Raw genomic sequence first — 27,679 nt, forward strand, 5'->3', positions numbered from 1 at the left:
TTTGATCCTTATGTAAATGTGTGATTTTTGGAAATTTAAAAAGTTGTTTTTTTGATTTTTTGCAAATCCAAAATTTATTACTCAGATTCAAGGCGCTATATTGCAGGTGGCACTCAGAACTAGAGATCCAAATATCACCATAGAGAATGTTTGTTCACGCAGGTGTAACTTTTTTCTGAATCGGATGTATATACACATTTTAGTTTGTTCACTCAAATATCCAAAACAACTTATATTTGTGAACGGATCAAGTACAAGACAAGCATCATGGACTGTATTGCCTGTGAAAACAGGGTAAAAGGGACCGGAAAATTTAACCGATTAAAGAAACATGAACCAACAGGTGGACCAAATAATGCCGGACCAATGATTCAATGACACCAGCAATACAACAGTATACAAATATTCCACTAACAGCCAACGATGAAAAGAATATGAGGAAGGCACCACACTTTGTCACGACAACAGCAAGAATTGAGGTTTCAACACAAACTGTATAGCAGAAAATGACGTGATCACAGTAATCATTACAAAACATGTTATATGACAACTGCCACATCATGCCACGATCTTACATTATTAGCTGTCTGACAACCGCCCAAGTTCCAGCTAACCACATTATATACGCTATAAACACTGTATTTAGTGAAGACACAAATTTGCTACTAGAGCAAACCTGAAAAAATAAGAAGAAAAACGACACGGCCTTCTCATGCGAAGTCGCATCTGAAGTAAGGAGAAAAAGAACAGGTTGCCCTTCCTTGTCTTCACAAGTTGCAGAGCCTCTTCCTACATTCAGTATTCGTCTTTTTCGCGTATTTTCCGGGCCATACATGACACTCCTTTAGTAACCGGAGTTACAAAAAAAGCTTCTGGAGAACATTGTATTCAGCCTCTATTTACGCCTGAGAGAGATACAACTGCCCGGAATAGCTTATTGATCAGAAACCACTTGCGCGTTAGTAACGAACACTTGAGCCAATTAACCCAAATCACGTTTTTAAGTATATAGCTGCTGTTTCTTTAGACTGTTAGAAGTGTCTTATCAGTGCTGAGAGAGGTTCAAGTCGATTCCAATGTTCATCCCGTTGTACGCAATTGGCGCATACATCCACATTTCATCAGAGCTGAGGAGCTGCACATAGTAGTAAATAAACCATTAAATAACTCTTTAACACGCGCATTCAAAATGGATGAAGTTCTGAACTGAACTGTGGAAAAGCCTCTCACCTTAATTTGAAGCTGCAAAAACTTCACATACTCCACTGCCTCTTCAAGCATAGTGCTGATATCTACCTGCAAGATAGCACAAGGGTTGATCTTTGAGTTGTTGCCCTTCATTTTACAGTACTATCCCCCCAAAAGCTATGAAGGACATGTTGCTGAGATGCTTACTTTGGTTCCATTCGGAACAAGGTTCTGTAGTACCTTCAGCCTCTCATTGATCTTTTCTCTTCTTTTCTGTATCCAACCAACAAGAGCATGAGTAACTGTTAATTTTAATTAACAGCAGAAAACTGAGAGGATGACGTGTAGCATACCCTTGCATAGAGGCTCTGGGGATCTGTTGTCTGGCGGCCAGCCTGAGCCTTGCTCTTCGGCTTAGAGGCAACAGGAGGCTCTTGAGAAGCATTAGAGTCAATTTCAGACGTGCAGCAGCTCAAGCTTTGCTTGTTTGTGTCAGTAGTGGTGCCATCGTCACCTTCACATTGCATGGCCTTCTTTGTCCGCTTCGAGTCGGCCTTCCTTGAGTATTTCCGACCCTGCATTTCAAAAAGATTCAAGCAGTAAGCATTCGCACCGGGCAACGAAAACGACCCTTGTACAAAAAAGAACAAAGCATTGAACACTCACACTTGTTTGGTCAGCTATTTTCCCCTGATCCTGGCGCTTCCTCTTGTTGGACGTGTCGATGGAGTCGAGCAGGTTCATGCTCGAGTCTCCAAGATCGTCGCAGCTTGAATCGCCATTCCCATATGAAGGGTTGAAGATGGCATCCATAAACTGAGCCGCACCTTGCTCCTGAACCATGTTCAGGTCAAGTGCTGCGGTGCAGGAGCCAATCCCATTTGAGTCGCCCAAATAGAAGCCCCCATAATCCGACGGCATATCAAGGACGAGACTACCAACACTGTTGCTACTAGCGGAACTGTATGCATTAGAGCTACCGTTACAGTGGGCATAGTATGCATGTGTGGCCTGAACAGACCAAGGCAGCTCCTGGTGTTCTTCCTCGCCGTTGGAGGGGAAGGTGCCAAGCAGCTGCTCCATCATCTCCGACTCCTCCGCCTGCGACGTCAGGCCAAGCGAGTCCCAGCCCGCTTCAGTAATCACTCCTCCAGACTCCATCCTGATATAAGTGTAGGGTGTGAGAGAGGACTTGGCTGTTTGATACACTTGTGCCTGAAGCAAAAATGCAGGTTAGGACAGGTGCATTTATACTGATGAGAATGCTGAAGGAAAACAGAGCAGCTGCAGGATTAAGAAATGCAAGATCATGCTTAGAGAAATGGACACCCACGGCTGGGTATGACCTGTGTTGACAACGACCCTTCCAAGTATGGCCTGGGGATGGGCAAATAATGAGTTTAGAAAACTTCAACTGCTAGTTGGTAGACAACAAGATAGTGAATTATCCAAGATCACACATCTTCAGAAGTCAAGCCAATCAAAGCTCGAGTGGCAAGTGTCCCAAGGCCGGTTACAATGATTGCAGAGAATTCTCCCGCAACGTCGATGCACCAATAGGGCAAGGAAAAAAACATGCCTCTGAGGTTCAAATCAAAGCCAGGACAAACATGGGCTTATCTTAGCAATTAATACAGGATCAGGCATTATGAATTGTGGAGAATGTTGTTGGAATGGAATAATTCACTCCCAATAAACTAGAGAGTTGCAAGGAGAGGCTTGCACGACCATGATGGAGGGAATCTGGACATTTTTAAATGCTTAAAAGGGATTGGACAATGCCTCCAGTCCTCCGTGTATCCCGATTGCTTGTCATCTTATACTCAAAATGTACAGCTTTCCATCACCCCTATTTCAACAGCATCTGCCCGCAACCTTCGTGTCTGTTTCATACTTATGATACCACATCATCAAATTGAAACAAAGCCACTGATACACAATAATTGCACCAATCATTTACCTTTCGCGAACGAGTGTATAGAAGAAAGAGCTCCGAGTACCCAAACAGTGTGATGTAGATCTAGACAAACTGAGAACTGAGGAAACCTGTACACGGTTGTAACTATCATCAGTATAACATGACATCTGTCCGGTGGTCAACCAGGTAACAGTTTCAGCCAAGATTACCAGAGACATCACAGATTCACAGGTGGGCACTTCCAATCTTCTTTTCAGATTATGGCGTATCTTCAAAATCAGAGAGCGTGTGAAATCCAAATGACTCTGCACAACATCGGTCTTGCAATGACCCGGCAAATCTGAGTCATTGGGTGATCTGATGCCGATATCCTCATCAATCGGAACTGATTTTCGTATATTCAGGGAATTAGGAGCTGCACATGACTCGAATCTACCAGTCGTGCAAGGAATGAGCTGTACTTTTGCACTGCCCCTTCGCCACCAAAAAAGGACTTATTCTTCTTGCCTCTTTGTTCCACACAGAGGATCAAGGAGAGAATAAACAATGATATCTAAGATGCTGGCAAAAGGAAATGAATTGGAAGGAGCAAGATAATGTGTTTTGTTTATAGACCTGTTTGTTGTTGCCCTTTTAGCTGCATGAAAGAATCAGGAACTTCCGAACATTCTGCAGCCAAATTGCAAAATGATTTGTGAAATACCTACATAGTAATCTTGTGTCTCTGATAGGCATAGAAATGAAGAATATGGAGTCTTAGAACATACCCAAAATACAAAGTAACTTTCCGACTTCTAGAAGGTCCACTTGCATCATGAGGAAGCGAAATTACAAAATTGTTTCCTTTGAACCCATTCAAATCTGAAGGGACAAACATGAAATTCTCCTTAGCCCACAGATCAAGCATAGGACTACCCCTAATAAAATATGTATGGATAAATAACCTTGTTGTTGTCTTATTAAGATTAAATAACACTAATAAAGCTACTTATGTATGGAGCTTGAGTATGAGTACTGCTCATGCGCACAAATATTACTATCCCCTTTTTTTCCAAGTGATCACTATCCCCTTTTTGGTTCTACATATCAAGGACGAATTTCATATTATTATTTTTGCATGTTAACTTGGATCACTTTATGTGCACTATAATAATGGATCTTTTCGGAACACTGTATCATGGAAATTTACCCAATGGGGATGGCAGCTTCACTTGGCAGCCAATTCCGATTCTTTGCTCAAATGTTTACACAACATATTTCTCATTGTTACTTTCAGTTTATAAAATGGTGTGTCACTTTCAATTGAGAAAAAGGATAATGGCAAGTCGAACCAAATAATGGAATATTACTGATTGACTTGCATAGAAGTGTCGATATGATAGATACCCAGGAACACAACTCTCCGACACAATATATTTCAGAAGTATTCGATTAACTAGTCAGACAATAACATGTAAGACTTTTGATACATGGAAAGTTTTTACTTATAAATACTAATTTACTGAACTATATACATTGTGAACAACCTGCTAATTAAGTAGTCAGACAATAACATGTACTCCCTCCGTTTCTAGATAAGGGCAGCCCGGTGCATGTAGCTCCCGCTTGCGCAGGGTCCAGGGAAGGGTCCGACCACTTTGGGTTTATTGTACGCAGCCTTTTCCTACATTTCTGCAAGAGGCTGTTTCCAGGACTTGAACCCGTGCCTCATGGTCACAAGGCAGCAGCTTTACCACTGCACCAAGGCTCCCTCCGTTTCTAGATATAAGGCCTTTTAGAGATTTCGATACGGACTACATTCCGACCACTTTGGGTTTATTGTACGCAGCCTTTCCCTACATTTCTGCAAGAGGCTGTTTCCAGGACTTGAACCCGTGGCCTCATGGTCACAAGGCAGCAGCTTTACCACTGCACCAAGGTTCCCTCCATTTCTAGATATAAGACCTTCTAGAGATTTCGATACGGACTACATTCGGATGTATATAGACGTATTTTAGAGTATTTTAGAGTGTAGATTCACTCATTTTGCTCCATATGTAGTCCGTACTGGAATATCTAGAAAGCCTTATATTTAGAAATGGAGGGAGTAAGACTTTTGATACATGGAAAGTTTTTACTTATAAATACTAATTTACTGAACTATATACATTTACGTAACAAGCAATGGTGAAGAAAAGTATATCGACCATGTGAAATAGCATCCAAAACAAAGACCTTACCTGCAGAGTCGTTGCTACAAAAAAAGTTTGCTCCAGCCATGCTACAGGAAAATTAACTAGCACAGTAACGTAACTCAAATGAAACTGAGGTCAAAGTGTTTATAAGTAAAAGTTCCAGTAGGTTCTGCATGTTCTCGTGCCGCAGCATGCACTTGAAACCTATCTATCTTAGTTAATACGAATATTCTCAATAAATATACATTATAATAACTGCATAAACATTCTTTTAGATAACATGAATATTCTCAATAAATATACATTAAAATAACTGCATAAACATTCCTCACCTATTTAAGCTCAAGTGGATAAAATACATTTTGATATTTCCACATCTATGATGATATTATCATGAAAATAAAGCAACAGAAAATGAGAATAACATGAAGGCCGGTTTCATTTTATCTTGTAGGTATATCAAATAAGTGTGAAACACAGACTATAAAGACTTGCAATGATCTTGGCTAACTCAAAGCCCATCTGAATTTTACCACTCCCGAAAATACCCCCAAACAAGTTGATTAAAAACAGAAGAACATGTATCATACTTTCATATTTCATATGCATTGTGAACGCAAAAAACTGAGAAGTCAAACAAAACAAAAATACATTAATAAACCAGAGAACGAACCAGAAGTCAGAGAATATGCATAAAGACCTGAAGCCTGAAGGTCAAAGGTTAATAAAGTAGTGCAGAAGTGTTTCCAAGCCTACAACCATTTCAAGTCAAACAGAACATAGCATCTTCGATTAGCACAACCAAAAAAGAAAGCATCAACAGTTAATTTTTAACTCAAAATTTTGCTAGGAGGGCCTAGATACATCTCCTAACAAGACCCAGTAGCAAAGCAATTTAAGAACAAGTGGTACTGAAGAAGTGAAGAGTTAAGAGCCCTTGAAGAACAATACTCAGGACAACTTAATATTCCTATTTCACCATTAGGCTTAAAGTTTACTTACATGCAACATCAGTTTTCTTTGCATTGCCTCTTACGTAGGTATGTAGGCTGAGTGGCTAACCCACTTTAATGCAATGAACAAGTTAGGCTTATCATTGCAGCCTCCCTCATAGTCATATATTTACCAATTGATATTTTGTAGAAGATCGATATATGTACCTATATCTTTGACAAGTTTGTACAGTCACATCGAATTATTATGTTTTCTTAGATTTTGCAACATTAACATAATATTGACCAGTAAAAAAAATGACAAAATTATAATATTTGGAGCTATATTTTTTTTATCATCACTCCAGAAAATGAAGAAAGTAATTAAAACTTTTGGCTGAAGAACTACTGAAACCTGACCATACATTTCTAAAATCAATTTAGAAGTTCAGAGTTCATGACAGGCTTGCAGCCCCTAACATATGTCAAAATAACAAAGATCTGTTGTGTGGATAGCACCCAACAGCATAACGAAAGAATCACCCAGACATAGAAGAACAATGGGAAATAAAAATAATAATCCCTGGGCTCCTCTTTCGATGCATCTACACACATTTATCATGTAAATACGAAATCAAATGAACACAAGCAATTCTCAAATAAAATTTATGCTGCCAGGCTCCTCTTGAATCACAACTGCATACGGGCCACACAAGTCAACCTTATTGCAAGCCCATTTACATTAACAGAACTAACTGCTGGAGTTTTACCATGGCATTCCAAAAAACAGATGGTAACTAATTAGATAGATTCAAAGTTGACTCAGAAATAAATCATGGTATTTTGATAGGCTAGAAAGGACAGAAACACAATGACCAGTTAGTTGCATTATTGTGGTAAAGTTTAGGATCTGGTCACGTCACACAAGATAAAATTTGACAAAGAACTTGAAAACTAATTTATCCTTTAATATTTAAAAGTAACACACTTCTAACTATTATCCAATGCTGACAGCAATGGTTGATGTCTCTGAATCAGGTTTTACACTGCTTTATTGATCTCATGACAAAAATCCACTGTAGGATATAATAGCCTTCGGACTTTCATTACACCAAGCCACTCAGTTCATACTCTTATTCAACTGCTAATTGTTGCTCATCTCTAAATACTACACCAGCACAAACCAAGTTTTGCTGTTGAGCGAGTTTGGTTACACTCCGACATTCAGCTCTTTGCTTCTCAACGGAAAACAGAGATGGGTGCTTAACTCCAAAGCATCATCGAAAAAGAGCACAACAAAGGCACAACATATCAAGGAAATAGGGGCTGATATTGCAGCCCCATGTTCTCAGGCAGTCCCATCATCAGATTGAGGTTCTGCACGGCCTGGCCAGATGCTCCCTTCACAAGATTGTCTATCTGCAGTGTTGAAGAACAAGAAGAATAAGGATTTTGCATCTTTAAGTCTGCAACATTTCGCTAACCTTGAGCAACTTATAGATTGATGCAACACTTACGACAGAGATGATGATGGCCCTTCCAGGAATTCTGTCCTCGAAGACATTCATGAAGCAGTAATTTGATCCAACAACATGGCGTGTGTGAGGAACATTGCTGCCATTTAACAGCTTGACAAATTCTTCACCCTGAAAAGATGCACACACAGAATGATGCTAACAAAAGAAAAGGCATTTATGTGGTAAAACTGTAAAATAGGAGCTCTCTGCAGATAGATAATTTAATCCACATGGTCAAACAAACAAACCTCATAAGTAGACTTGAGATGCTGATACAAATCACTGACAGTCACTCCAGGTGCCATTTCAACAAACATAGTAGATTGCATCCCACGTTTCTGTTCATCATACAGATAAATGATTTGATTTAACAACTGAATTCCACACATTTTTTATGCCTTTAGTGCAGGTGCAGCACAGAACAAACTGCAGAACCTGGAGTTGTCTTTGAGTAAGTGCTTACCATGCAGATAAGATTTGGAGTGAAGCTGATAGTAACTTTGGATTCAGCAGCCTCTGACAATCCCTGTTCAACCTCAGGAACTGAAATGGTTTTATCTCATTGTCAGTAAGGCCATACTAAAGCCACTTTACCAAAGGGAGAACAAATGTCAGACTTGAGATGTTTGGAAAAAAGGATTACCATGACGGTGGCCTTTTATTCCGTAAGCATGAATGCCTTCAGCTATCTCGGTGTACAGATTTGCTTCCTTAGCTCCACGTCCTAAAGAAATAGATGTCATGGGGAGCAGTTTGGTTATTAATCAAGTCATTACAAGCTTATATTTTGAAGTCATCGTATCTTCAAAAAATACCTGCCCCGGTAACCCCAGATTTTGCATCAATTATTATATTGCTCAGCTTGATCAGTTTTGCCTGCAAGGTAAAATAAAATATGGTTAGAACCTCTGATCCAGTTCTGAATCCCATGTGGAGACAAGGTATGTCCGTAACCTAGATACTAAGAAGACTACTCCCTCCGTTCCAAATTATAAGATGTTCTAACTTTTTTCTGAATCGGATGTATATTTGTGTGTTTGCTCACTCATTTCAGTCCATATGTAGTCCATATTGAAATATCCAAAACATCTTATAATTTGGAACGGAGGTAATATTAAACTGATGACATTTTAAAATTTACATAAAGGAGCGTGACTAGGCAGAATATTTTGACAAATTTACTTCCTTTGCTACAGAAAATGGAGATTCTTTGTACATTTGTAAATATATCACACAAGTGGGGGCTATTGAGTCTAAATTTCTGTTGCTTTGATCAAAGAATGGGAGGACTAAGAACTTCTATTGATTCTAACCTTTATTAGAGGAACAAGAGGGAGCTGAATAGACGTGGGATAACATCCCGGGTTGGCAACAAGCCGAGCATTTCTTATTTCATCTCGAAGAACCTCCGTCAAACCATAAACAGCCTCTTCCTGAATATAAAGATACACAGACCACAAAGGAAATGAGTTTATAACAAACACACAAAATGACAGGAGAGGAGTAAAAAACATCATAGGCTACAAAGGAATCTAACTGAAGCCCCAAATGTAATATACAAAGAAATCGATGGAACATGTCAATAGGAATCCAAGTTGGTAATTAAATGTTGAAACTGGAACTTCAGAACTTGGTAGCTTCAAAATTTGTGTGACCAATGGCTGGTATATTAAAAAATCTGTAGGGTATAGTAGTCAAGAAAACCTGAAGTTCTGGTGCCCTATGAGCATGACCATACCACTCAGCATACTCATTGATGTCACGCAAACGGAAATCCTGCAAGCATGGTAAGTCAGAATGATTGGATGTTCAATAGCAACCGAGGACCTATGCAGATAAAGCATGAGTTTGTGTAGAGCATACCGCAGAGAGATCAACAATCTTCAGTTGCTGGGGTAAGCCTTTAATAATTTCCTGATAAAAAACTTGCGATCAGACATTGCTCTTAGTGTGTCCAGTACAAAATCTGATCTCCCAATTGACAGCAGAGCATATAACTGGATTCCTTCATAAGTTCAGCAATTGATAGAAAATATCTCAGAAAAATCATGATGAAGATACCAACCTGTGTTGTTCCATGTGGCAAGCAACAAAAAACAGCATCAACATCTGAAAAATCTGCATCTTTAATTGCAACTAAATTTGGCAGGTCCTGCAATATTAAAAGAGGATCAACATAAGCCAGCACAAATTCATATACAGAAATGTGCTACTGCTGAAAGGTTTCGCTAATTCTTGATGTACAAGAATGATGCATCAAATAAGGAGGAAGTGAAGAGAAGTTCTTACTTGTGTTATCAAGTGAGGAAATACAGATCCAAACTGTTCACCAGCTTTTCTGTCCGCGGTCATCACTGTGATACGGAACTGAGGGTGGTTTGCTAGAAGCCGAACAATCTGTTGGCAAAAATGTACCGTGCAACATTAGTAACTGAACCATAAGAGGATCAGAATATCGGAATCCTAGCACCGGAATGTTGCATCGGAAAAGCAAAAAAAGATAAGTGCATAGGAGTAAAGGTGGGTTGTCCTGTTAGATTTGCGACCAAACTAACCCTACCCTGCCAGATTTCTGGTAATAATGGCCAAGAATGTGCCCCTTGTTTATATGGTTGCCGGGTAAAACAATCTACCCCTGGGCCTGGATGATAAGCAGTCAATACAAATGGAAAATGACAGGGAAAAAATAACAACCTCAGCTCCAGTATAACCGCTGGCTCCTAGCACTGCAATGCGCACTTCCTCCCCTGATTTAACTGCTGGTGTCTTAGGAGAGTACTGTTTTTGTGGTGAAGAAGCAATGGATGCTCTCACACAAACTGAAGAGCGTCCAACCTTCAATGTAGACATTTTTATTAGTACGTGGAGTATGACACTAAACAAACAAATATTTATAAGAAATAAGAGAGCATAAAACTCACCTTAGGAGTTGTTTTGAGCTTGAAACCACCACATGGCTTGAAAGTAGATCCAAGGAGTCCATTCTACACGTGAAATAAAAAAATCACCTCAGCGCTTAAGTTAAAAATAAGCAATTTCATGACGAAACAGGATGCAATTGCTGGAACAATGCCACAGTTGGGTCAGAGGACCACCCGTTATGGCCAATTCACTCTTAAGATATGCAGTTCATGTTCCCATTTAAAAGATGCCATCATACCATTCTCAGACATTTCAGTTAGCAAATTCAAAATTGCTTACTGGTACCGAAGCAATCAGTTTCACTAAAACCTTACTGTAGTTTGATGAAACTCCCATGCTATGCTTTAGGCATATGTTTATTACATCCTCTACAAAGGGGAAAAACGACCATACTAAACAGCTAATCGGGTTATGACCAATTCACCCACTCTTAAGGTACAGTTCATGTTCCCATTTAAGAGATGTCATCATACCATTCTCAGACATTTCAGTTCGCAAATTCAAACCTTACTGGTAGCGAAGCAATCAGTTTCACTAAAACCTTATTTCCCACTCTACAGAGGGGGGAAATGACCCGCACTAGAACAGCTAATCGCGTTCAACTTACAGGTGAGAACCAACCAATACACGGCCAGGGCTGGTTAACACAGTCCGAACCAACTCAGGCACGCCCCTATTCATTTCCCCAATCAATCAGAGCTTGCACAGGACAGAAAAGGAACCAAAGAGCGGGAGTCACCTTGGGGGCCAATCCGGCGCGCGCCGGAGCCGCACCACCGAGCGCCGTCGATCCCATGCCCGCTACGGGGGGTAGTCGGGCTCGCCGGCGTCGCGGAGGGCTGGCAAATCGAGATTGATGGGAGTCAGCTGAAAGGTGGAGTTACAGCAAGTGTCAGGAAGGTGTGGGAGCGTATAAATGCACCTCGTGGGGAAAGGGAAGGAGGGCCGGTCGCTGTGGGTGCGCTGGCGACGGCGGCGGCGGCTACGGGCTTGGTTGGTGGTCGCGGCGCCGTTCCTCGCGGTCGTGGATTGGGTAGGTGGACCTGGGGGGTCTGGTGGGCCGGAGGGGGCGGGCTGTCAGCGGGGCTGAGGGCCTCGTGGGAACTGTTCTTGGAGTGACCTGTATGGTGGCATTGTTTGGGGAGCACCGGGGCCGAGCCCAGCAGTGGGTGGGGTAGGAGCAATCGCCCTGCTACAGCAACGGGGAGGGTTCCGAGCCGGGGGAGTCGGGTGACGGAGCAATCGCGGCGGGGAACGGTGCGTGGCGCGCCCGGCCGGAGGAGACGAGAGGCGGGGCTGGAGTGCGGCGTATGTGTCACGCACGTATCCCTGACTGAGCCCAAAGCCGGCTTCCCAAACCTGCCTTAAACGCTCGGGGCACCAACACTGTTACTGTTTCTGACACCATCACAACAGTCATCAAAAGTAAAAATAACGGCTCACCTTCATACTCGAGCTCGACGCGGCCCCATCGCTGATATGCAGCTTTACGGACCTACAAGATGGCTCACTAATAGAGGCGAAATCATTGCCGTTGGACGAATCAGACTGAGGCAACATCCCGAAAACGTGAACTCCAGATCTGATTCCCCCTGCACAACTAAAATGTCGGAGGAAGAAATCATATATGTCTATCACGAACCACGAACCTAGCACACGATCCACCATCTTTCATATGCCGCCAATGCAGACCACAATCTGCATCCGCTCCCAAACTACCTCCCGAGCTCCACGCTAGTGTTGGAGCAAACGCCATCACAACAACAGAGCCCGAGGACATAAATCCAACACAGGAATACCATCAACAACAAAGTCCCGAGACTATGTGATCTGCATCAACAACCTAAAGAGACATGGAGAGGGATGCTTTTTGTAAATCTGGGTCGTTTCCGATAAAAGTAGTATACTACAATCAACGGACTTCCAACGCTGGAAAAACTGCATCTACGTAAATGCACGGCCATGAAGCACTAACATGTACTTCCTTCATCCCATAATATAAGATCATTTTGCAAACTTACTTATAAATACTTTCTCATTAAAAAAATATGTGAGGTGGTTGATGAAGCTATGTATCTAGGGTAGGGTCATGGACCTGTCCTACCTACCCTACCCGAGGACATCTCTAGAAGAAATCACCTTTCAATCGACTTGAAGGTGTTCCACTTGACAGACTCGAAGACACTCGACAGACTCGAAGACACTCGACCAAGAAGCAACCACTCGACGGCCAAGAGACCTAAAGTCACTCCGCACGCTAACGGTCGGTCATTAAATAGCTTTTTATGGTCATCATAGCACTTTATTACTAGCGTTACCAGTAACGCCTCGCCTTAATGAACATTGAACCCTTGGTAACGTGGGCTGGCCGGGGGCCTGGCGCACTCTATATAAGCCACCCCCCCTCCGAGACAAGGGTTCGCACCTCTGTAACTCATGCACGCATAATCCAGTCGACCGCCTCCGGGCTCCGAGACGTAGGGCTATTACTTCCTCCGAGAAGGGCCTGAACTCGTAAACCTTGCGTGCTTACAACTTCTCCACAGCTAAGATCCTGCCTCTCCATACGTACCCCCCTACATCACTGTCAGGCTTAGAACCACGACAATTGGCGCCTACCGTGGGGCCGGTGTTTTAGCGTTTTGTTGGAGGAGTTGCGATCTTTTCCGACCCGAATCATCATGGTTTTCGACGGAGTTTTGGTGGAGGGCCGCGAGATCCGTCTCGGCGCGTTCACGTTCATCGCCGACGACTCCGCCTGACTTCAGGAGGCTCCGCTCGACGTGGACGCACTCCCTGTCCGCGGGGCAACGCACTTTCGCGCGTGCGTCCGCGGCGTTCTCCTGCGGCAACCGTCGACCCCTTACCGGTCGGCTCCTGTGCTGTCCTCCCTCCCCGTTTCCCGCCGGCGCAAGCGCTCCGGTCGGTCGAGACTTCAGCGGTGGGTGAGACATGCGGTGGCCCGTCAGTCGGCCATCCCTCAAGTCGCGGCGATCGAGCCCGACGAATCCCTCTACAGCCTGTTCGATCTGTCGACTGGCTCCGCGGAGACTGCATCCGAGTGCGGCAGCAGCGATTCGGCGGCGGAGGTTCTGATGGCCGATGGACCACCCAGTCTTCCCGGTTTTCCCGGCACCGACGGAGGCACGGGCGGAGGCGACCCGTCGCGTCCCCATGAGGAATATCTTCCCGAGCCTCTCACGTCGCTGCAGAGGGAAGAACTTCGCCGCCGGAACATGGATGCACTGCACACTCCTATCATTGGAGAAACCCCCGAGGCTCGCGCCTTGGAGGACGCGCGCCTGGCAAATTTGGCCGAGCGTGCTCGACTGGAAAACCTCCAGCGAGCACTCGACGAGCGGGCGCGACAACGGGTTCCTGAATCCAGTCGACGTCAGCTTTTCCCGCCCCCGCAGGTATATCGAACTCCGATTCAGAATTTAGCAGCTGCAGCCCGCATAGTGGAGTCGATTCAGCCTTCCCAGTCGGAGGCTGGCAGAGGCTTGCTGCAGATCAGAGAGTTGCTCCGGGCAGCAGGAGATCAGAATTCCGCTGTTTCTCAATCGCAGAACAGGATTCACAGCAGATCCGTTGCCACGGACACAGTCCAGTCGGCTCACAGCCCGAGATCGCCCCCGAAGCGTGAGGGACGTGGGGACCGGCGTGACCAGTATGGGAACCATGAACAGTATGAACATCGAGTCGGTCGTGACGGTCGGCATCGAGTGCCCACGCCTCCCCCGAGGAGCGGGTCGTATGTGCCTCGCCAGCAGGATGACAGGCGCACTCATAGTGGTGGGCGAAGGGTTTTAGTCGACCCCAGAGGGCCAGGCTTTGACGCGAGATCCATTCTCATCCAAGGTTTGGTCGACCGGAACAGGGCTCACCGAGAAGGTCACGACAGAGATGCCCCTACCAACAGCAGAGTGCATGTATCGGGGCCAGAGTGCTTTAGTCGAGCCATCAAGGCCGCTGTGATTCCTCCCAACTTCAGGTTGGCGACTGGAGTCAGTAAGTTCACTGGCGAGTCCAAGCCCGATACTTGGCTTGAAGATTACCGAGTGGCCGTCCAGATCGGCGGCGGCAATGATGAAGTGGCCATGAAGCACCTGCCTCTCATGTTAGAGGGCTCGGCCAGAGCGTGGCTGAACCAGTTGGCGCCTAGCAGCATTTACACTTGGGAGGATCTCTCTCGAGTGTTCGTCACCACATTCGAAGGCACGTGCAAGCGACCGGCAGGGCTGACGGAACTGCGGTCTTGTGTACAGAAACCAAATGAAACTTTGAGGGATTACATCCAGAGGTGGATCACGTTACATCACTCGGTGGAGAATGTGCCTGACCACCAAGCGGTTTGTGCTTTCAAGGAGGGCGTCAAGTACAGAGAACTGAGCTTGAAATTCGGTCGAACCGGAGAGATGTCCCTGAATCGGATGATGGAGATTGCCACCAAGTACGCTAATGGTGAAGATGAGGATCGACTCCGGAGCGGCAAGCTGAAGTCAGTCGCCCAAGAAACCGGAGGGAATTCCAATCGAAAACAGAAGCGGAAAGCCGAGCCAGCTGCTCCCGAGGAAGCCTTGGCCGTAACTCAGGGAAAGTTTAAAGGGAAACCTAAAGGGCCTTGGAACCCCAAAAAGGTTAAAGACCAGGACGGAAATGATGTATTGGACTTGCCATGTCTCGTCCACACGAAGAAAGATGAAGAGGGTAATTTCATTTACCCGAAACATACCACTCGACAGTGTCGACTCTTGATCCAACAGTTTCAGGGTAAGCAACCCAAGGGTAAGGAAAAGGAGTCGGACAAAGTCGAGGACAAAGAGGACAGTGACGACAGATACCCTCAAGTCAATTCCACCTTGGTGATTTTTGCTGATGTTGAGAGCAAAAGTCGACTGAAAGTCATCAATCGAGAGGTGAATATGGTTGCTCCGGCGACACCAAGTTATCTGAAATGGTCCCAGACTGCCATCACGTTCGACCAGTCCGATCACCCAACGCATATTGCCACCCCTGGGAGGCAAGCTCTGGTGGTCGACCCAGTGGTTGAAGGCACTCGACTGACCAAAGTCCTAATGGATGGTGGCAGTGGTTTGAACATATTGTATGCAGAGACATTAAAAGGGATGGGCATTCCGATGTCCAGACTCAGCGCCAGCAACATGAGTTTCCATGGAGTCATTCCTGGGAAGAAGGCTGAATCACTCGGCCAGATTGCCCTTGGTGTGGTTTTTGGTGATTCCAAGAATTACCGGAAAGAGAAGTTGACATTTGAAGTTGTAGACTTCCAGAGTGCCTATCACGCTATTTTGGGCAGGCCGGCTTATGCACGCTTCATGGCCCGACCGTTTTATGTGTATCTCAAATTGAAGATGCCTGGTCCCAAAGGTGTGATCACCATTACAGGCAATCGGAAAAAAGCAGAAGAGTGTTTTCAGAAAGGCTCAAAGATTGCTAATGCTCAGATGGCAGTGGTCGAGCTGCAAGAGTACCGGAAGACTACTGATCCGAGTGAGTTACTACGAGCCAAGAAGCCTGCTTCAGAATCAGCTTTTCAGTCGTCCGGTGAAACGAAGCCAGTTCAGATTCACCCGACCGATCCCAATGTTGCTCCGACTCACGTCTCAACGACGCTCGACTCCAAATAGGAAGAAGCGCTCATCCAGTTCCTCCGTGAAAACGGGGACATCTTCGCATGGAAGCCCTCTGACATGCCGAGTGTTCCCAGGGAGCTGGCTAAGCACCGCCTAAGAGTCGACTCAAAAGTAAAACCTGTCAAGGAACATCTCCGACGGTCCGCCGTCCAGAAGAGAAAGACTATTGGTGAAGAGGTAGCTCGGCTTTTAGCGGCGGAGTTTATCCGAGAAATCTACCACTCCGAGTGGCTCGCCAATGTTGTCATGGTTCCCAAGAAGGACAAGTCACTTCGCATGTGCATTGACTTTAAACATATCAATCGGGCCTGCCCGAAAGATCATTTTCCTCTCCCCCGCATCGACCAGATAGTCGACTCGACTGCAGGATGTGAGCGACTGTCTTTTCTAGACGCCTATTCCGGGTACCATCAGATCCGTCTATATGGACCTGATGAGATTAAAACAGCTTTCATCACCCCATTCGGGTGCTTCTGCTATGTTACCATGCCATTCGGCCTCAAGAATGCCGGAGCCACGTTCATGAGGATGATTCAGAAGTGTTTACTCACCCAAATCACTCGGAATGTGGAGGCATACATGGATGATATTGTGGTTAAGTCACGGAAGGGTTCAGACCTGCTGAATGACCTTGCTGAAACCTTTGACAACCTCAGGAGGTATGATATCAAGCTCAATCCATCAAAGTGCACATTCGGAGTTCCAGGCGGAAAGCTACTCGGTTTTCTCGTTTCCGAACGGGGAATCGATGCCAATCCTGAAAAAATTGGTACTATACTCCGGATGAAGCGTCCTGTGCGTGTGCATGACGTCCAGAAGCTTACAGGTTGCTTGGCCGCTTTGAGTCGATTCATCTCTCGTCTCGGTGAAAAGGCATTGCCTCTTTACCGACTGATGAAGAAGTCTGACAAGTTCGAGTGGACTCCGGAAGCAGATGCAGCATTTGTAGAGCTCAAAGCTCTGCTCTCCACCCAGCCGGTGCTTGCTGCCCCAATCAGCAAGGAGCCTTTACTGCTTTACATTGCAGCCACAGGACAAGTTGTCAGTACAGTACTTACGGTCGAGCAGGAAGAAGAAGGAAAGGCCTTCAAAGTTCAGCACCCAGTATATTATATTTCTGAAGTCTTGACCCCATCGAAGCAAAGATACCCTCATTATCAGAAGCTCGTATATGGGATTTACATGACTACAAAGAAAGTTGTCCACTACTTCTCTGATCATTCCATTACAGTCGTCAGCGACGCTCCATTGTCAGAGATCTTGCACAACAGAGATGCAACTGGTTGAGTTGCCAAATGGGCGATTGAACTCCTTCCCCTAGATATCAAGTTTGAGGCAAAGAAAGCTATCAAGTCCCAAGCAGTTGCAGATTTCGTCGCCGAGTGGATTGAACAGCAACTTCCAACTCAAGTTCACTCGGAGCACTGGACCATGTTCTTCGATGGATCTAAGATGCTGAATGGTTCCGGTGCTGGGGTAGTATTGGTTTCCCCCCGAGGAGATAAGCTCAGATATGTTCTCCAGATTCACTTCGATTCCTCCAATAATGAAGCAGAATATAAAGCACTTTTGTATGGGTTGCGCATGGCCATTTCACTCGGCGTCCGTCGCCTCATGGTCTATGGCGACTCAGATTTGGTGGTTAATCAGGTGATGAAGGAGTGGGACATCAGAAGTCCAGCTATGACCGGTTATTGTAATGCAGTAAGAAAGTTAGAGAAGAAATTCGAGGGGTTAGAGCTTCATCACATCCCCGACTGAAAAATCAAGCAGCTGATGATTTGGCAAAGATAGGCTCCAAGAGAGAAGCCATCCCCAGCAATGTGTTTTTGGAACACATCCACTCGCCGTCAGTCCAAGAAGATCCTTTTACAGATGAAGTCCCGCAGCCAAAGAGTGCCACGGATCCGACTGAAGTCGAAATTCTAGCGGTGGTCGACCTAATCATGAAAGTCTTGGCAATCACCCCCGACTGGACGATGTCGTACATCGCGTATATCCTGAGGAAGGAACTCCCGGATGACGAGGAAGAGGCTCGACAGATCGTCCATCGATCCAAGGCCTTCACAGGCATAAAGGGACAGTTGTATAGAGAAAGCGCGACTGGAGTCGGTCAAAAGTGTATAACACCAGAAGAAGGCCAGATAATCCTTGATGAGATCCACTTGGGGACCTATAGTCACCATGCGTCTTCTCGGACCATTGTGGCTAAAGCATACCGAGCGGGTTTTTACTGGCCAAGAGCAAATGAAATGGCAAAAGAGATAGTCGACAAGTGTGAAGGGTGCCAGTTCTACTCCAACATGTCGCACAAACCCGCATCAGCCCTGAAAACCATTCCACTCGTCTGGCCCTTTGCTGTTTGGGGGTTGGATATGGTTGGTCCATTGAGAACAGGCAGGAGCGGTTTCACACATGTGCTTGTGGCAGTCGACAAGTTTACCAAATGGATTGAAGCCAAGCCTATCAAGAATCTTGATGCTTGCACTGCCATCAGTTTCGTCAGGGAGTTAACATTCAGATATGGGGTCCCACATAGCATCATCACTGACAATGGGTCAAACTTTGATTCAGACAAGTTCAGAGCTTTTTGCGCCTCTCAAGGCACACGAGTCGACTACGCATCGGTCGCCCACCCCCAGTCGAATGGGCAAGCAGAAAGGGCAAATGGTCTGATTCTCAAAGGACTAAAACTTCGGCTGATGCGTGATCTCAAGCACGTAGCAGGTGCATGGGTCGACGAGTTTCCGTCAGTTCTGTGGGGATTGAGGACCACCCCGAATAGGTCGACTGGAAGAACCCCGTTCTTTCTGGTTTACGAAGCGGAAGCAGTCCTGCCGAGTGATCTACTTCACAATGCACCCCGAGTCGAGCTTTACACCGAAGATGAAGCAGAACAAGCCCGGCAAGACGCAGTCGACCTCCTGAAAGAAGAAAGAGAAATGGCTATGATCCGATCAACCATTTATCAGCAAGACTTACGTCGGTTCCATGCCAGAAATGTGAAGAGTCGAGCCTTCCAAGAAGGAGATTTGGTCCTCCGAGTGGATCAACAGAAACCACACAAGCTCGCTCCTACTTGGGAAGGCCCCTTCATCGTCACCAAAGTCCTCCACAATGGAGCGTATCATGTTTACAATGTCGATCGCCAGATCGATGAGCCACGAGCCTGGAATGCGGAGCTACTCCGCCCCTTTTATACCTAAATTCTCACTCGGATGAGATGTAATAAGAAAAACTCCTGTAGTTTATTTATCAAAGACAAGAGCGTTATAATTTTCCCAGTGATTATTATTGTTTTTTGTTTGCGTAAGAAATCCCCCAGTGGGTGGCTTAGCTGCGAATCCGCTTCGCCTAAGTTTGTAAAAACAGTTTCCTACCGAGTGGCGAGCCAGCCTCCCACTCGGGGGGCTTAGCTGCGAATCCGTTTCGCCTAAGTTTGAAAAAAATCCTACCGAGTGGCGAGCCAGCCTTCCACTCGGGGGCTTAGCTGTGAATCCGTTTTGCCTAAGTTTGAAAAAATCCTACCGAGTGGAGAGCAATCCTCCCACTCGGGGGCTTAGCTGCAGTCCAGCACTCGCCTAAGTTCTCCCACTTAGAGACTTAGCTGCAGTCAGGCACTCGCCTAAGTTTGAAAAAATCCTATCGAGTGGAGAGCAATCCTCCCACTCGGGGGCTTAGCTGCAGTCCAGTACTCGCCTAAGTTCTCCCACTTAGAGACTTAGTTGCAGTCAGGCACTCACCTAAGTTTGAAAAAAAATCCTACCGAGTGGAGAGAAATCCTCCCACTCGGGGGGCTTAGCTGCAGTCCAGCACTCGCCTAAGTTCTCCCACTTAGAGACTTAGCTGCAGTCAGGCACTCGCCTAAGTTTGAAAAAATCCTACCGAGTGGAGAGCAATCCTCCCACTCGGGGGCTTGGTTGCAGTCCAGCACTCGCCTAAGTTTTCCCACTTAGAGACTTAGCTGCAGTCAGGCACTCGCCTAAGTTTGAAAAAATCCTACCGAGTGGAGAGCAATCCTCCCACTCGGGGGCTTAGCTGCAGTCCAGTACTCGCCTAAGTTCTCCCACTCAAAGACTTAGCTGCAGTCAGGCACTCGCCTAAGTTTGAAAAATCCTACCGAGTGGAGAGCAATCCTCCCACTCGGGGGCTTAGCTGCAGTCCAGTACTCGCCTAAGTTCTCCCACCTAGAGACTTAGCTGCAGTCAGGCACTCGCCTAAGTTTAAAAAAACCCTACCGAGTAGAGAGCAATCCTCCCACTCGGGGGCTTAGCTGCAGTCCAGTACTCGCCTAAACTCTCCCACTTAGAGACTTAGCTGCAGTCAGGCACTCGCCTAAGTTTGAAAAAATCCTACCGAGTGGAGAGCAATCCTCCCACTCGGGGGCTTAGTTGCAGTCCAGTACTCGCCTAAGTTCTCCCACTCAGAGACTTAGCTGCAGTCAGGCACTCGCCTAAGTTTGAAAAATCCTACCGAGTGGAGAGCAATCCTCCCACTCGGGGGCTTAGCTGCAGTCCAGTACTCGCCTAAGTTCTCCCACCTAGAGACTTAGCTGCAGTCAGGCACTCGCCTAAGTTTGAAAAAACCCTACCGAGCGGAGAGCAATCCTCCCACTCGGGGGCTTAGCTGCAGTCCAGTACTCGCCTAAGTTCTCCCAAACACATCTCAATCCTCAAAGACGACGAGGGGCAGGTCGACTGCCACCTTCTCCTAGAGAGCTTCGCCACAAATACAATGCGCGATTCATCCCGCTCTACAGTAACGAAGTACGGGTCGACTGCCCCCCCCACCCTTCTCCTGGAGAGCTTCGCCACAAATACAATGTGCGCTCCGTCCCACTCTGCAGTAACAGTGTGTGGGTCGACCGCCGCCGCCCCTGGGGAGCTTCGCCACAAATACAAGGCATGGGTCGACTACTTCCCCCTCCTTCGGAGCTGTGCTGCGAATACAGAAAGTTGTCTCGAATAAAGGTTGGGTTCACTCAGCAGGAGATTCATAAAGATATTCAACGGTAAACCAAGTTTAGATAAAATCCTAAAGGTTCTGGATCACGGATCGAGGTACTCGGGCATGCGACCCGAAAAAGTTTAACGGTTACAAAAACCACTCGGCATTCCGAGGCAAATTTAAGGTGGGACATAAGAGTTTGTTCACTTCGCGGGAGGAGGGCTGGCATGCTCGATGAACTCATCCAGGTCAATGCCGTCGGCTATCCGAGTGGTTGCAGCGATGAAAGTCTCCATAAAGGTTCGGAAGTCATGCTTCTGGGTGTTGGCGACCTTGATTGCTGCCAGCTTGTCTTGTCGCACCTCCTTGCAGTGGACACGAACCAAAGACAGAGCCACATCAGCGCCGCACCGAGCAGAAGACTTCTTCCACTCCTGCACTCGGTCAGGGATTCCATTAAGACGAGTCATCAGAGACTCGAGATCATTTTGGAGCGTAGCCTCTGGCCAAAGTGTCGGGTCGATCCGTGACATGGCGACCTTCAGTCGAGCCAAGTAGTCCACGGCACCGTCAATGCGAGATTCCAGTCAGAGCAAATTCATGGCAGCTTCATCTTTCATGGGAGAGTTGATTGGATCCAAACCTGGTTCGATCCGCCCAGTCTCCTCTTCAAATTTCTGGCAAAACTCTGCATTCACGATCCAAGGATAAGTCAATTTTCATACACTGAGTCGACACAAAAAAAAATCAGTCAGAACTAAATGTGCACCTTCAAGCTTGATATACAACTTCTTGTTAAGGCTCCTCAAGTAGCTCTCCAGATCGTCCCTCCTGCGAGCAATGCCTTCCATCTTTTCGTTCAGGTTGAGGTTATCCTTCTTCCAGCATGTACACTCCCTGTTGGCTTCATTCAGAGCGGTCTTCAGCCTGGTATTCTCTTCTTCTAACTGGCCGACCGAAGCCAGCTTCTGTTCGGCCAGAGCGGTCTTGTCGTCAGCCTCCTTACGGGTAGCAGCCAAGACCTGATCCTTTTTCGCCAGAGCTTCTCTCAGTTTTTCTGCAAAGAAATGATGATTGATTCGGAAATAGCAGAAGGGTACTCAAGCCTAAAACTAACCAGTCGACAAAATAGTCTTACCTGCGGCGCCGTCTCTGGCCTTTTGCAGCTCTGTCCTGGCCAGCTCCAGATCAAGGTTCAGTTGAATCTGCTACTTCTCCAAGTCAGCAAAGCGAGCTCCAAGATCGCAAGATTTCTGAAGTTAAAGGGGAGAAGTTATTTTACAGCGAAAAACAACAAAGGCAATAAATACTAAGACTACGGTCGACTGCCAGCAGTCCACCATAGCCTCGGGGACTACACCCAGTGGGTGCACTTAGCGTGCCCCCACCGGTTCTGACCCCACTCGACCGGCCCGCCGAAGTCGAGTCCAAAAAAAAGAGAGAAAGAACTCAGACTACAGTCGACTGCCAGCAGTCCACCGTAGTCTCGGGGACTACACCCAGTGGGTGCACTCAGCGTGCCCCCACCAGTTCTGATCCCACTCGACCAGATCGAGTGGAAGAGACAAACTATACATTCGACAAAATACTAAGACTACAGTCGACTGTCAGCAGTCCACCGTAGTCTTGGGGACTACACCCAGTGGGTGCACTCAGCGTGCCCCTACTAGTCCAAGAATTCAATCGACGCACCCAGTGGGTGTGCAGATGCAAAGATTTTCGAAAAGACTCTTCAGGTAGCATATCCTAACAGAACAAGCGGCAACCAACTAACCTGAATGTTGCTCTGGAGGGCCGAGCTGGCATCATAGGCGGCTTGGCTGGCGTCCCGCACCGCCTTCATCTTCTCCATCATAATGCCCGCTTGACGAATGGCTTCCCTAGCAGCATTCACCTCGTCCTCCGGGACACGATGGGTCGCAAAAATTGAAGGCGGGTCGACAGGGGCCTGAGCAGTTGATGAAGAAGGCAAAGCACTCGACAGCGGCTCAGCGAAGGTAACAGGACCCCGATTGATGTCGCCAGTGTCCTGAACAACTGGTTCCGCCCTCGGCGTCGTCTGTAGCGCCCCGCTTGCAGGAGCTCGCCTGTTCTTCCTCATCAAAGGCCTCTCGGGCTCTCCTTCATCAGCAGGGAGGTCAATAATGTTGGGAGCTGTGCAAGGTTCAAATTGCCAAAAGCACGTCACCCAGTGATGCACAATACAGTTGAATCGACCAAAAAAAGATAGTATGGCAGAAATCATACCCGGATTAGAAGTGACCGCATCCTCCATCGCCTCATCATCATCCCTGTAAGTTGAGGTTCCGGAAGTGGCAGCGCGGAGCGTCGAGTGAATACAAGGAGAGACACTCACCGGACGCGACAGGGATATTGATCTTGATCTTTGGCAGCGCCTTCCGAGTCTTCGGCTCTGCAACTTTGGGGTGCTTTGGCGCCTTCCCAGTCGGGGTTGGTGAAGAGATCCGAGGGCTCTTCGAAGACTGACTAGCCGGAGCAGTTGCCTTGTCGCGAGCACTCGGCCATTCTTGGTCAAGCTTGGATCGCCTCTCCCTGCGAGGAGGCGACTCGACTTCTTCTCCAGCGCTTGAGTCGTCGCTCCCTCTGTCCCCTTCACCATCGGAAGCCCCCTCGCCGCTTTCGCCGCCACTCGCCTCGCCTTCCAGAGCTTGCTCTTGCTCCCCGTTGGGCATGGAATACATTTCAATAATGGCCTGAAAGAAAGCAGGGAGAACAAAGTCAGTCGACGCAATACAGACGGCTGCGCGAGTGAACTCAGATTACAAGCAAAAACTCAGAATCAGACCTGCTCGGGTGCGTGGGACTGGTCGAATGGAGGGACTCTCCTGGCTCCCCTGGGATTGTCCTTATTCCCGGTAATGCCAGACAGCCACTTCTCCAGCGTGTCGTCGTCGACCTCCTCCGGCTGGATCCGAGTGGAGTCTTCAAGACCCGAATACATCCACATCGGATGGTCCCGGGCTTGGAGAGGCTGGATGCGCCGCTGAAGGAAGACCTACAAGAGATCCATACCAGTGACCCCATCGCGAATAAGCTGGACCACTCGGTCGACCAGCACCTGCACGTGCTCCTTCTCCTCTGGGAGCACCTTCAAAGGGGAGGGTTTTTCCACTCAGTCCATGGTAAAAGGAGGGAGGCCAGTCGATTGCCCTGGCGTCGACTGGTCTTTGCAGTAGAACCAAGTCGACTGCCATCCGCGAACTGAATCGGGGAGAATCATGGCCGGAAAGGAGCTTTTTCCCCTCGTCTGGATGCCAAGACCCCCACACATCTGGATCACTTGGGTCCTCTCGTCACTCGGATTAGCCCTTTTCACTGTCTGGGAGCAACAAGTGAAGATATGCTTGAAAAGACCCCAGTGAGGTCGACAACCCAAGAAGTTCTCACACAAGGAATGAACGCGGTAAGATAAACGATTGAGTTGGGGGTAAAATGGTGGAGTTGAGCCCCAAAGAAGTTTAGAAACCCTCGAAAGAAAGGATGAGGAGGCAAGGAAAACCCACGGTCGACGTGGGTGGCAAGAAGAACGCGCTCACCCTCCCGAGGCTGCGGCTTGGATTCCTTCCCCGGAAGCCGCGCCGCGTCGTAGGGGATCAGCCCCCCTTCGGCCAAGTCATCGAGGTCGTCTTGGCAGATCCTCGAGTGGATCCAGTCGCCCTGGATCCAGCCCTTCGGCAGGCCAGACCGCGAGGAAGATCCGCCCCGGCTGGTCGCCTTCCCCTTCGACTTCGCCGTCGCCTTCTTGGCCCGCTCCAGAGCCGCTGTCTTCTCCCTCCCCATTGTCGCCGGCGAGGCGCGTGCGGTGCGGTGGTGTTAGGGCGAGAGCGAGCGCGGCGGAGGGACGTGACGGGTAGGCCCAGGTGGCCCTGTCAAATCCCGCAACGACCGCACGAGCGATACGTGGCGAAAAAGGTGGCGCGGGGATCGAGGCAGCTCCGCTCTATCTCGTCCGATTACTGCGGCCTCCCCCGTCCTGCGCGCTTCCCAAAATTCGGATCCCACTAAATCCGCGGGCAGCGAATAACTTGTCAGACCAAGGATCTCCTCCACACCATCACTCGGAGCCTTACAAGTAAAGAAACCCACTCGACGAGGAATTAAGAAAGGATCAAGGCGACTGGAAAGGAAGTTGCTGCCATCACTCAGGCCCATTGATCTGAAACTAGATATGCTCACGACATGAAAAACGAGTCGGAGAAGCTCTCAAATCCTTCCCCACTCAAACCTCGATCCATTCGGGGGCTAATGATGAAGCTATGTACCTAGGGTAGGGTCATGGACCTGTCCTACCTACCCTACCCGAGGACATCTCTAGAAGAAATCACCTTTCAATCGACTTGAAGGTGTTCCACTCGACAGACTCGAAGACACTCGACCAAGAAGCAACCACTTGACGGCTAGGAGACCTAAAGTCACTCCGCACGCTAACGGTCGGTCATTAAATAGCTTTTTATGGTCATCATAGCACTTTATTACTAGCGTTACCAGTAACGCCTCGCCTTAATGAACATTGAACCCTTGGTAACGTGGGCTGGCCGGGGGCCTGGCGCACTCTATATAAGCCACCCCCCTCCGAGACAAGGGTTCGCACCTCTGTAACTCATACACGCATAATCCAGTCGACCGCCTCCGGGCTCCGAGACGTAGGGCTATTACTTCCTCCGAGAAGGGCCTGAACTCGTAAACCTTGCGTGCTTACAACTTCTCCACAGCTAAGATCCTGCCTCTCCATACGTACCCCCCTACATCACTGTCAGGCTTAGAACCACGACAGTGGTCACTTTTTGGTTTGATTGAGCTGGTGCAGAGTGCGGTCAAGGCTCCCCAACGACATTATTTTTGTTAGTTTTTATAAACCAAAGTAATCTGATGGGTTCAGAATGGGGGAGTGAACTCGTTCAAACCCAGGGTCCAATGGATCATGTCATCACCATCAACTTCATGTCTTCTTTGGTTCATATGATAGAAATACCATTAAAAAGGCAGTCCGGTGCACGTAGCTCCCCTTGCATAGTATCATAAGAAGGCAGTCCGGTGCATGTAGCTCCCGCTTGCATAGGGTCCGATCACTTTGGGTCTATAGTACACAGCTTTAACCTATATTTATGCAAAAGGCTATTTTCAAGACTCAAACCCGTGACCTCATGGTTGCAAGGCAACAACTTTACCGCTATGCCAAGACATGTATCATAGGAATGGAAAAATCATAAAAAATGAGATGACATGTATCTCAATTCTTATAGAAAAAAAATGTCATTTGATGCATAAAATATGAATTTTTGCATTGAGTTTAGGCTAATGTTATTTTTCCTTCAAAATATGAAAGATTGATTCATATCCTACATAGGAATAGAAATCCATTTCTACAAACCAAAGGCTTTGAAGGATTTTTTTTCTTTTCTCCTTCAAAAATCATATCCTATAAAATTTCTATAAAATTTCTACAAACCTACAAAGCAAAGGAGGCCTAAAGGAATTTTTCCTATAGAAATCCTATCCTATAGAATTCCTGCAAAATTCCTCCAAACCAAAGGGGGCCTTAGTTTCCAGCAGCTCCATTTTCTAACATTAATTATTGTGTGGTAAAAAGGAAAACCTCCACACTTGACAAAAGAAGAAGATCCATGTTCAATGCACATGAGGTTATAGCTTGAGAACTTTACATCGGACAGATTCCATACTTGATACACACATAAAACAGCATAATTCCAAAATTACCATGGCTATAAACAGTAGAGCAAGCTTCCTCATCCCTCCACCTTTACTTCTGCAGAAGTGCAGATATGACTACTCTCTAAATGCTATGATGGCTTACCAAGAGCATGAATTATTTCACTTTTATAGCAGCTTATCACAGAACAAAACATTTTTGGTGAAAAATTGTCCACGATGACATGTTGTAGCTCACCAATCAGAAGTTCGAATCCCCCTAATCTTTCCTTAAAGCAGCAATGCATCAACAAACTATCTTTCCTTGAATGTGAAGTAAGGACATCTTTCAATGTGCCAATGGGTCACTAAGCTTTCAGCAAGGTAATATTCTTTGAAAGGTAAAACTGTACCCAAACCAGAATCTTCATACAACAGGACATTGCCAATGTAATAACCAGAAATACAAAATTAAATAAATAATATACTTTATGTCATCGATCACAAAAAGATTAACTTCTAAACGCAGACTGAAAATTTCCACGGACCAAAAAAATATTAAATGAGTAAACTATTATTGATATTGTGCATTGAGGACAATGAGCACTACGACAGATAGAACCAGAGGTCAGCTTCTGTGATTCAAAATAACCAAGAGTCATATCTCCTGTATTTATATGTACGGGAAATGGCAACAATCAGCTTGGCATTTCCTATGAAATGAATAATCTAATAGAGAAAGAGTTAGGATCTA

General features: G+C 46.6%; 2 protein-coding genes across 5 annotated transcripts; both read right to left on the reverse strand.

Annotated features, from left to right (window-relative positions):
• Positions 1-474: 474 nt before the first annotated feature.
• On the reverse strand, positions 475-7,009 carry LOC147974789 (uncharacterized). Of its 4 annotated transcripts, none has more exons than XM_087517780.1 (8): positions 3,874-7,009; positions 3,316-3,775; positions 3,149-3,234; positions 1,855-2,403; positions 1,542-1,763; positions 1,396-1,461; positions 1,231-1,296; positions 475-1,135 (listed from the first exon to the last, which is right to left on the reverse strand). In XM_087517780.1, exons 4-8 carry the CDS (start codon positions 2,347-2,349, stop codon positions 1,046-1,048), a joined length of 939 nt encoding a protein of 312 aa, XP_087373906.1. In that variant the 5' UTR covers positions 2,350-2,403; positions 3,149-3,234; positions 3,316-3,775; positions 3,874-7,009; the 3' UTR covers positions 475-1,045. The 4 variants fall into 4 exon arrangements, with proteins under 4 accessions (XP_087373906.1, XP_087373907.1, XP_087373908.1 ...); XM_087517781.1 differs by having other exon boundaries at positions 2,535-3,234; XM_087517782.1 differs by lacking the exon at positions 3,149-3,234 and having other exon boundaries at positions 3,722-3,775.
• A 223-nt stretch (positions 7,010-7,232) lies between these two features.
• LOC125550671 (Putative N-acetyl-gamma-glutamyl-phosphate reductase) lies at positions 7,233-11,735 on the reverse strand. The gene is made up of 15 exons (XM_087517778.1): positions 11,574-11,735; positions 11,391-11,490; positions 10,651-10,713; positions 10,424-10,564; positions 10,019-10,126; positions 9,795-9,881; positions 9,593-9,643; positions 9,434-9,505; positions 9,043-9,162; positions 8,545-8,605; positions 8,373-8,453; positions 8,193-8,272; positions 7,978-8,067; positions 7,730-7,858; positions 7,233-7,631 (listed from the first exon to the last, which is right to left on the reverse strand). Exons 2-15 carry the CDS (start codon positions 11,445-11,447, stop codon positions 7,524-7,526), a joined length of 1,248 nt encoding a protein of 415 aa, XP_087373904.1. The 5' UTR covers positions 11,448-11,490; positions 11,574-11,735; the 3' UTR covers positions 7,233-7,523.
• Positions 11,736-27,679: the final 15,944 nt, after the last annotated feature.

The sequence above is a fragment of the Triticum urartu genome, chromosome 4A, assembly GCF_056163025.1.
Source record: "Triticum urartu cultivar PI428250 chromosome 4A, HENAU_Tu73, whole genome shotgun sequence".
Lineage (NCBI taxonomy): Eukaryota > Viridiplantae > Streptophyta > Magnoliopsida > Poales > Poaceae > Triticum > Triticum urartu.

Excerpts from the sequence above, each read along its gene's own strand:
- LOC147974789 (XM_087517782.1), bottom strand. The coding sequence starts at position 2,349 with ATGGAGTCTGGAGGAGTGATTACTGAAGCGGGCTGGGACTCGCTTGGC. Across the intron at positions 1,297-1,395 it reads TTGTTCCGAATGGAACCAAA|GTAGATATCAGCACTATGCT; the intron begins GTAAGCATCTCA and ends GCTATCTTGCAG. Across the intron at positions 1,136-1,230 it reads TTTTGCAGCTTCAAATTAAG|CTCCTCAGCTCTGATGAAAT; the intron begins GTGAGAGGCTTT and ends TACTATGTGCAG.
- LOC125550671 (XM_087517778.1), bottom strand. The coding sequence starts at position 11,447 with ATGGGATCGACGGCGCTCGGTGGTGCGGCTCCGGCGCGCGCCGGATTG. Across the intron at positions 9,506-9,592 it reads AGATTGTTGATCTCTCTGCG|GATTTCCGTTTGCGTGACAT; the intron begins GTATGCTCTACA and ends CCATGCTTGCAG. Across the intron at positions 8,273-8,372 it reads AATAAAAGGCCACCGTCATG|TTCCTGAGGTTGAACAGGGA; the intron begins GTAATCCTTTTT and ends AAACCATTTCAG.